At 35.6% G+C, this 10,041-nt stretch overlaps 1 protein-coding gene across 1 annotated transcript in view; it reads right to left on the reverse strand.

The window, feature by feature from the left end:
- LOC109842741 (histone-lysine N-methyltransferase SUVR5) overlaps positions 1–10,041 on the reverse strand; it is a 32,304-nt gene that overhangs the window by 9,438 nt on the left and 12,825 nt on the right. Inside the window, exon 6 of the mRNA XM_020411617.1 lies at positions 8,966–9,076. Within this exon, the coding sequence (XP_020267206.1) occupies positions 8,966–9,076 (111 nt within the window). The remainder of the gene's footprint in view (positions 1–8,965; positions 9,077–10,041) is intronic.

Here is a 10,041-nt window from a genome sequence, read left to right on the forward strand (position 1 = left end):
AACAAAAAATGCACCCATTTACTTTAAGTACACTTGCTTTTAAAATCACTCTAAAATTCAAAATACTCCATTGAATGAATTAATAAGCACTTTGCATTTTAGCAATTTGATATACAATATAAGTTGCTATATTTTATTATCACTGTTATAAATAGCGGCAAATAACGCTGCAATAACGGCGCTAATAGCATTAGCAGTCCATTCCCGCTACGCTATAGCCCAATAGCGGTGACATGTTGCAGAATATGTGCTTTCCAGCCGCAAAAACGGCTAATAATGCTCCATAGTGGTGAATAGCGGGCAATTGCGGGAAAAATCTGTTTTTTGACCGCTATTTAAAAAGTAGTTTGAAGTTTATTTTTTTTAAATTAAACCCGACCAGCAACCACTGCATCCCAACGCCTCCCGCGATTTTCGACGCTCCGACCACCTGCCACAGCCTCCGGCATCTCCCTCAACACTTACTCTCACCTCCTCTCGCTGGGAGCTCCTCCTGAAGACGACTCATTGACTTCTCCTCAAGTCATCTTCGTTATTATGTAAAGACTACATGTCTATTTAATGTTTAGAATCTCTTTAAATCATCATATATGCACTTTTATATTTTCTAGAGTTTTCTTTAATTTTTCTTTTTTTGGAATATTTATACATACCTAAATTAGACCGCTATTTGACTTTGGGCTTTTTACCGCTATTTTGCCGTAATAGCCCCAAATAGCGTTAGCGCTACCTCACCGCTACACGATGTTATCCGCTATTGATAACCTTGTTTATTATTGTTGACTATTTTTGTTCTAAGCAATTAGATAAAATGTATTTTTTAAACCAATGTGTAAACTGTTATTATTTCTGTCCATTTCCTTACTAATGTTGTGGCATTGTAAATTGTAGATGGGGCTTTCTACATATAAATCCAAAACATTACCCCTATTTATTTTTAGACTCATTCATTTCTAAAATTACTCTCAGACACTAAATGCTCCGTCGAATTAACTTCAAATACACTTTAAATTTATAGCTTGATACATGATGCAAGTTGCTATATTTTTATTGCAACCTGCTGTATATATATATTGTTCTAAGTGGTCAGACATACAGTGTGATTTTTAACCAAAACCTTGAATCGTTATTATTTTTGGCTTTTCTACACTAATATCACGGCAACACATGAGTCAATTTTGCTCGTATATGCTAAAGTTATTGGGGGATGAACAGTACTTAGCTACAGTTCAACTCCAATAACTATCAGATATCAAATTATGTTGCAAACTAACCGTAATGATGATAAAACTGGAGGAAAAGACACAAAGGCGAGGAGCAAGGCTGCAGAGGAGGTATATAATCCTCTACACACCCTTTGTTTCTATACACCCTCCTCATATGATATATCTCAACTGGCAAAAATGATTAATATCATATGATCCGGTTCAGAACCCTTAAAATGAAAAGTGCAACATATTCTACCACTATATTTGAATTCCGTAAATTACATTAAATAGGCTAAGAAAAATTATTACATCCAATTAAGACCTTATATTCATTCCATGGTTAAATCACACAGACTGAATTAAATCCCTAAACCCCTATCAGAGGAAATAGCAAAGAAATGTCATCATTTGGTTCATTTAAATTATGCGCATTGTACATTGCTAATATACCCTGAAACAAGGAGACATGATGGTAAACACAAATTGCTATTTGTAACTTTAATTATTGTCACAATAGGTAGTGCTTAGGCACCGATATTCCAACCATTAATCAGTCAAATTTCCTATTTTTTACCAACAATACAAATCCACCTCAAAAGAAAAGCTGCATCATGGGCCACAGTAATAGAAACATTCGGTTTTCATCTTTTATGACACATAATTAACACAATATGAAAATCACAAAACAAACTGACAATGCGCTAAGAAAATTATACTTCCGCAAAGATGACTAAATGAGTTGATGACATGCTAAAAAATGATACTTCAGCGAAAGGAAGTTGGCCCTGTTGAAACGAGAATCCTCTCAAATTAACTAGGATATGGAGACATTATTCAGAAAATGTATAGCCATGACCTTCTCCACTATCTTCTAGTGCATGTTAGATAAAGCATACTCATCAATCAAATTACCCATTCGAGTGAAATTATCAAAATCACTATTTGATATTGCCTATGTTGCCTTGGTACGGGTACGGGTACGGGTACAGGACATGGCAAATTTGTAAAAAGTAGGGTACGGGGACACGGATGTATATATATAAAATAATTCACTTTACATCAATATTGAATTAAATACCTATTATATTTTCATTTTTTTGTTTGTAAAGTGGAGATTATAAATATGAAACTAATGGAAAGTGCATGTTACAGGTGTGAATTAAGACGTCGGGATGGCAATGATCTCTTGGAGAATTAAAGACAAAAATGTTAAAGAAGACAAGAAAGAGAAGAGGAACATATAGAAAAATAGATCAACTTGTATGTTATATACTTATATTATGATGTAACATTGGCTTGTATAATCAATGACAAATGTAAGTTATGTAACTGATTTGAAGATAATACCAAATTCTAATTTTCATTACTTTCATCTTGAGCATACAAAAATACAAGCCTACCTCGCAAAACGAGAGTTAAAAATTACAAGCATATATTCACAAGTTAGAACTATACCCCAAAATATTACAAGCATCCCTCAAAATATTACAAATATATTGTTTAAAGTTGCAAATATACCTCCAAAAGTTGGCTTTACATCCCAAAAACTTACAACTCACTAGCATATCCTAAAAGTTAAAACAATATTCTTTGCACCGGTTAGAAGACAATCAACATTCAACATTTTCATACTCATTAAATATAACGGTCTCAAGCTTCGGCTCGTCAAGAGAAAGGTTTGCAATTTCTAAAATATTGGCACTTTGAATGATTCAAATTCATCTCCTCCTATGTCCACATCTTTGTCTCCCCATTAGAGTATTCCAAGGATCTCCTAGAAAGAAGACGGAGATTTGTGTGAACATATACCAAATCTTCCGCTCGTTGTGGACTCATCTTATTCCTCTTAAGAGAATGGATAAATTTATAAGTGCTCCAATTTCTCTCACAACAAGAAGAGGAACAAGGATGCCCAATCGACTTTAATGCTAACTCTTGCAATTTTTGTATAGATGTTCCATAGATAACCCACCAAGACTTTGCATCCATTTTCCCCCTATCATCCAAAGAGTCATGATCCGCAAATATACCTTGTGCGGTGAAAAATTTAGTAAATTCCACATTAACCATTCTCCGCTCCTCGGAGTTAGGAAAATAACTCTTCAAGCATTTAGCTCTTTCATTTGAGATCTCGGGATCCATGTGTGGTGCAACTCGATTCGGGGCTTCAATGAGCCAAGTCGCACTATAATATCTACAAGATAGAAAAACATTCATAAATAATATCAACTATTATAGTCTAACCAATATAGATTAAAAGTTTATTTGAGGAAAAAAATGCTCACTTTGGGTTTAGTGAATGAGCTAAGCAATGTAATGGTGTATTGCTCTTATTCCACCAATCAACAAGGATAGTATGTACCACATTGTAAAATGATAAATATTCATCATCTCTCTTGCCTTCTTTTCTATAAATGCAATTCTTCACTTTTTCAATCATAGAATCCCACATATCATAAACTAAATGAAGATTTGACTTGTCGGTGTCGACGGATCGAACCATGTTATAGATTGGCTCGGTAAAAGAGAGAATATATTCTATTTTATCCCACCAAGTATCATCCAAAATTTTGTCCTTAACAAATTGAGCCCTCCCAACATTATCATCTCGATAAAGACTCTAACTCTCACTAATGACCATGTCCATAAGATCACGTTTGATCTTCTTGAATCGTCGCAACATGATAACAACCGAAGCAAAACGAGTTTCGGCTATAGCAAGCATTTTTAACTTCACATGGTCATTGAACATTGACAATCTCATGGAATGATTCATTATGAAGTTTCTTATAACAACATCATCGCTAACTTCGTTGATCCAACTACATTCCTCATACACCACCTCATTTCTTTAGGTATTCTTCATCGCACAAATGTTTTTTAAAGAAAGATTTGAGTGTGTGGACAACACATGGAGTCCAAAAAATATGAGGATGTCTTCCTTGCACAATGGATCCCGCGGATTTGCAAACCGGTGCACTATCGGTTATGACTTATACAACATTATGAGGACCAACCTCTTCAATGGCTTTCAAGAAAATATCGGCTATATAATCCATATTCTTAGTCCTCCCCTCCGCATTGACGGCATTCAAGAACATTATTCCATCTTCGGTCACCGCCATCACATTAATGAGAAACCTTCTTTGTGAGTCGGACCACCCATCGCTAACAATAGAAACACCATTTGCTTTCCATGTTAATATTATAGGCTCTAATAACTTTTCGATATGTGTCCTATCTTTTTGTAAGAGGCTTGTTCTTAGAAGGTTGTATCCAGGAGGGATATAACTTCCAAGCGAATTGCTTGTGGCATATTTAAAAGCTTCGATGAAGTATAGATTTCTTGCCAAATTGAATGATAAACCCCTGGTGTAAAACATTCATGCAATGAGACCATGTAGGTGATCTCAGGCTCCACAATTAAAGGATTGTTCTATGGTGTTCCCCTCACTTCTTCTCTTCTTAGCAACTTCTTGTGTGGTGGTTGTTCTTGATGTAGGTAATGGAACACTCTTGCCCTTCTTTGCTTTCAATCTAAGCTCCACTAGCTCCAACACCTTCTTAATGTAGGTAATGGAACACTCTTGCACAATATTTGATTCCAAATAATGGATGTCTTAAGAGATGTGCTTTTACTCTTGAATGAGAACTCTTAAAAGTTTTAAGATAATAATTGCATTGTCATTCTCAATTTCCACCACCTCCCGCGGCTTTTCTAAGTTTTGTGACATATCTCCAAAGAGGAGCACTATCATCCTCTAGCTCACTTTGTGAAATGAAATATGGATTTCTTGCCAAATTGAATGATAAACCCCTAGTGTAAAACATTCGTGCAATGAGATCATGTAGGTGATCTCAGGCTCCACGATTAAAGGATTGTTCTATGGTATTCCCCTCACTTCTTCTCTTCTTAGCAACTTCTTGTGTAGTGATTGTTCTTGATGTAGGTAATGGAACACTCTTGCCCTTCTTTGCTTTCAATCTAAGCTCCGCTAGCTCCAACACTTTCTTGATGTAGGTAATGGAACACTCTTGCACAACATTTGATTCCAAATAATGGATGTCTTAAGAGATGTGCTTTTACTCTTGAATGAGAACTCTTAAAAGTTTTAAGATAATAATTGCATTGTCATTCTCAATTTCCACCACCTCCCGCGGCTTTTCTAAGTTTTGTGACATATCTCCAAAGAGGAGCACTATCATCCTCTAGCTCACTTTGTGAAATGAAATATGGATTTCTTGCCAAATTGAATGATAAACCCCTAGTGTAAAACATTCGTGCAATGAGATCATGTAGGTGATCTCAGGCTCCACGATTAAAGGATTGTTCTATGGTATTCCCCTCACTTCTTCTCTTCTTAGCAACTTCTTGTGTAGTGATTGTTCTTGATGTAGGTAATGGAACACTCTTGCCCTTCTTTGACTTCAATCTAAGCTCCGCTAGCTCCAACACTTTCTTGATGTAGGTAATGGAACACTCTTGCACAACATTTGATTCCAAATAATGGATGTCTTAAGAGATGTGCTTTTACTCTTGAATGAGAACTCTTAAAAGTTTCAAGACAATAATTGCATTGTCATTCCCAATTTCCACCACCTCCCGCTTGAATGAGAACTCTTAAAAGTTTCAAGACAATAATTGCATTGTCATTCCCAATTTCCACCACCTCCCGCGACTTTTCCAAGTTTTGTGACATATCACCAAAGAGGAGCATTATCATCCTCTAGCTCACTTTGTGAACTTGTTCATCTAATTCTCTACAATTATTAACAAGAAAATACTTAAATATAAGAAATATAAAGCATTTTTTCCTTACAAAAGTTAAAGTTAACAGCATTTTTTTCTTACAAAAGTTCATCAGATTCCCACTCAAAGCACTATTTCTTTGGGAAGAATCACTATATGTGAAACAACTGGATTCTCGTTTTGGATTATTAGGCACCAATCATTTTAATTAGTTCAGGCTGGAAATAAGATCCACAAAAAACAAAAGCATGTCGGAATAATAGAAAAAAAATAGAAAAGGCACACGAAAGAATAGGCAAGGCACACGAAAAAAACAAGTGGGAATAATAGAAAAAAACAAGTGCACGCAATCGGAATAATAGAAAAAAAAGGCACACGAAAGGAGAAAAAGGAGAAAAAGTCAAGCGCTGGAATTTGTTGTCGAGGAAAAAGAAGGAGGGCGCTGGTCTTGTTGTCGAGGAAAAAAGAGAAAAGGAAATAAACAAAAACAAAACCCTAAAAACCCTAAAATCAAACCTTGTCTTCGAGCAGATGTGTTGATCTCGTCGTCGAGGAGCTGTTTCGTCGTTGAGGCGCTGAAATTGCTTCGTCGAGCTCTGATTTCGTCATCGAAGAGTTGGGTTTTTCGTCGCCGAGCTCAGATTTCGTCGTCAAGGAGTTGGGTTTTCGTCGTCGAGCTCCGATTTCGTCGTCGAGGAGTTGGGTTTTTTGTCATCAAGCTCGGATTTCGTCGTCGAGGAGTTGGGTTTTCGTCGTCGAGGAGTAGGGTTTTTCATCGTCAAGCTCTGATTTCGTCGTCGAGGAGTTGAGTTTTCGTCGTCGAGCTCTGATTTCGTCGTCAAGCTCGAAGTTGGTAAAGGGCCTAAAGGCAGAATCGCTTCAGTGGGCTTGGGTTATTGGGCTCGAATAGTGCCCGATTCGTCCTCCGCACAAAAATTTCAGGTTGGTTTTTTTTCACGTCGCGAGTGAATTTGGCGTGTCCCTGCCGTTTGGGTGCGGATCCGCACCCAAAACGTACCCGACACGGGTACGGGACCTAGAATGACATGTCGGGGTAACATAGGATATTGCCAAAAGGGCTCCATAAAATAATAAATATAAGACAGCCACTGATGCACCTAGTATAAGATACATATCCACAATGGATATCCATCTGTTAAAATTCTTGCAGAAACTTTCTAAGTGCTTCTGTAAAGATCCATCATTTTTTACGTTTTATCAATACTGCATGTATACATATTGGATATTTTATGTTTCTTAACAGCCTAAGATGCATGGAAATGAGCAAGGGTACCGATATAGGTCCAGTTTCGGTATGCAACAAATTTGTAAATTGTAGGGCATGAGGAAGCTACATATATATTGAACTTGGGTCTTTACATGGAAACCACCTTTAAAATAAGGTCATTCTACATAAACCACCTTTTATTGTCAATTATACATAAACCACCTTTGAACGGGTTTTTTTCGTTGCAATCAACCACTCGGACTGACTTTTCAATTAAGTTTTTTCAATTTTGATGTAATGATTAGCTATCAAAAAATCTAATATAGTATAGAGATGATCTTTAATTGAGATTAGATGGGGTCAAGTACGTAAAAAACTTAACTAAAAAGTGGGTTCAGACATTGTTTTAAATATCCTCGACATGACCCGATTTATCGCCTAATATATCCTTTTACAGGGATTATCGCAACTGATATGATCTCTAAATATCCTTACCATTTTTTGGCTCTTTGGGAGATATATCCCCGATATGGCTGACATATCAGTTGATATGTTGGCTGATATATCCTTTTATAGGGTTTGTTGCCAGACAATATACAGCGTTTACCAATTTTTGGGTGAGGTATCATCAAATAGCATTTTGGCCTACAAAAATCTAATGAAATGTTACAATGTTTGTTTGTACTTTTGTTTGTTTTACAATTTACAATGTTGATTAGTGATCTTAAACATATATTATTTATATTTGTATGCTTAGATTTCATTAAGTATGTTAATATTATATTTTAGTGCATTATATTATATATGCAAACATCCGTTATGACATTCTAATATTTACCACATATCAATATCTGCAATCCGATATGAATTTTGGTGATCCAATATGAATTTTGGTCATCCGATATTTCCCCAATATCTGGTATTTAAAACCATGGGTCCAGATGGTTGATTGCAGCAAAAAAACTCTTTAAAGATGGTTCACGTATAAATTGACAATCAAAGATAGTTTCAGTGGAATGACCCTATTTTAAAGGTAATTTTTTTTTGGGGGGGGGGGGGCATAATAATTACATGGGATCATCATTAATTTTCAATTCATGAGTTATTAAAATTAAATTTTCTATCACATTTTTAAGTTTTTCTTATTATGTTGATTATTATGAATTGGAAACTGCTTATTTTTGAACTAGACATTCGAACAACCTTTCTAAGTTAGGATTTTAACTTGGGTATGGGCTAACTGAAACAAACGCGATCCATGTCCAACAAGTTTCAAGAAATGAATATGAAACGTAGGATATACGTCCAAGAAGTATATGACAAAGTGTTTTAAATTAAAACATATATAATATAATTGGATTTGGATACATATTTGAATAAATATATGCATAGATCCCTGGAGTGTCCATGAAGTTTCGTTATAGGTATGTGTCAAGTATGGATATGGCTTTTCATGAAAGAAGCGTCTGGATAACATAGTTATCAACAAATGCAGTATAATATTGAATGTATCATTTAGTTTGCATTATGTTATGAATTAATGTACCTTTGTATGATGGGTTACATATTTACCTTGTGACTAAATTATAGTTTGCCACTATATACAATAGAATATTATTTAAGTTTCATTAAGAATCCATAGTGATCATTTTTAAAGACTACATATGGGTGGATCCCTATAAGTATCAGCTTAGGCATTTCTTTCCATGCTGGCTAGATGACAGCAGCCTGAAACATGCAAGAAGAGAAGCAAATAAATTTCTACTTCCAGCAACTCACCTTAGTAAGTGTTTCAACAGATTCAGCACTACGTGCATTTTGACACCTGTGTTTCCACGAGCCAAATGAATTTTCCAGCCAAGCATTACTCACATAGGTGGGAAGTATCATCTGCAAATAAAACATGCTATTAACGCATACTACATTTTGGCGATAGTGTAGTCTTACAGTGAGATAGAATCATTATATAAATGTAGGTGCTGCTAATAAAAACTCCATGCAAAATAATCCTTTAAATCAATAACTATTCGATGCAAGTTCATGCCAATAAACGTTCACATGAATTTTGGAGATGAAAAGGAACTATAATTGAAACATCTGAAAAATTACCAAAGTTCTTTTTTTTTTTTTTTTGAGGAGTGTGGGGGGGGGGGGGGGGGAGGGGAGGAATCAAGTAAAATCAGCAGAAAACATTACAATCATTGTCTTGCTGCAGGAAGTAAATGTAAGACACAAAGCTTTATCCAATTTATCTAAGGCCAACTATATGAGCCTTTAAAAAAAACTATCCGAGCCTTTCACCACACACTTCTATCTATTTCATCAGTTAACCAGGCAAATAGCTTAGGAAGACTGATTAGATTAACACAGCAGCCAAAATACAGTAAAATTTCTGGAGGGAACATCTTAACAATGTAAGCAATCACATAAGGAGACTAGAATCCTGCATACTTATCACCTTAGACCACTTCAAAGTGCAATTAAGGTCCAAGCACGCACGCAGTTCTTTCAGTACCAGTTATACAATAAATAAGCAAAGACGACTCATGAGTGTTCCAAACATAAAATAAATCACACAAAGGCTATCTTAATTGCATGGATGTGCATACACACAGTCAAGTAGTCCATATCACAAAAATGAGTTAGATTGCAATGAGATTTAACCTTTATGTATTCTTTAAACTAACAGCAACCAACAAACAAACCAGCAAACCTACAGCTATTATATAAAAGAAAATGCAACGACATCATCTGCTCTTAAGCCCTGAAGTTAACTAAAGCAACAAAACAAATGGAGTAATTTTTGTGGCTGTCAAATCCCGCACATGAGAAAATAAATAAGAGTAGTTTTTGTG

The sequence above is a fragment of the Asparagus officinalis genome, chromosome 5, assembly GCF_001876935.1.
Source record: "Asparagus officinalis chromosome 5, Aspof.V1, whole genome shotgun sequence".
Classification (NCBI taxonomy): domain Eukaryota; kingdom Viridiplantae; phylum Streptophyta; class Magnoliopsida; order Asparagales; family Asparagaceae; genus Asparagus; species Asparagus officinalis.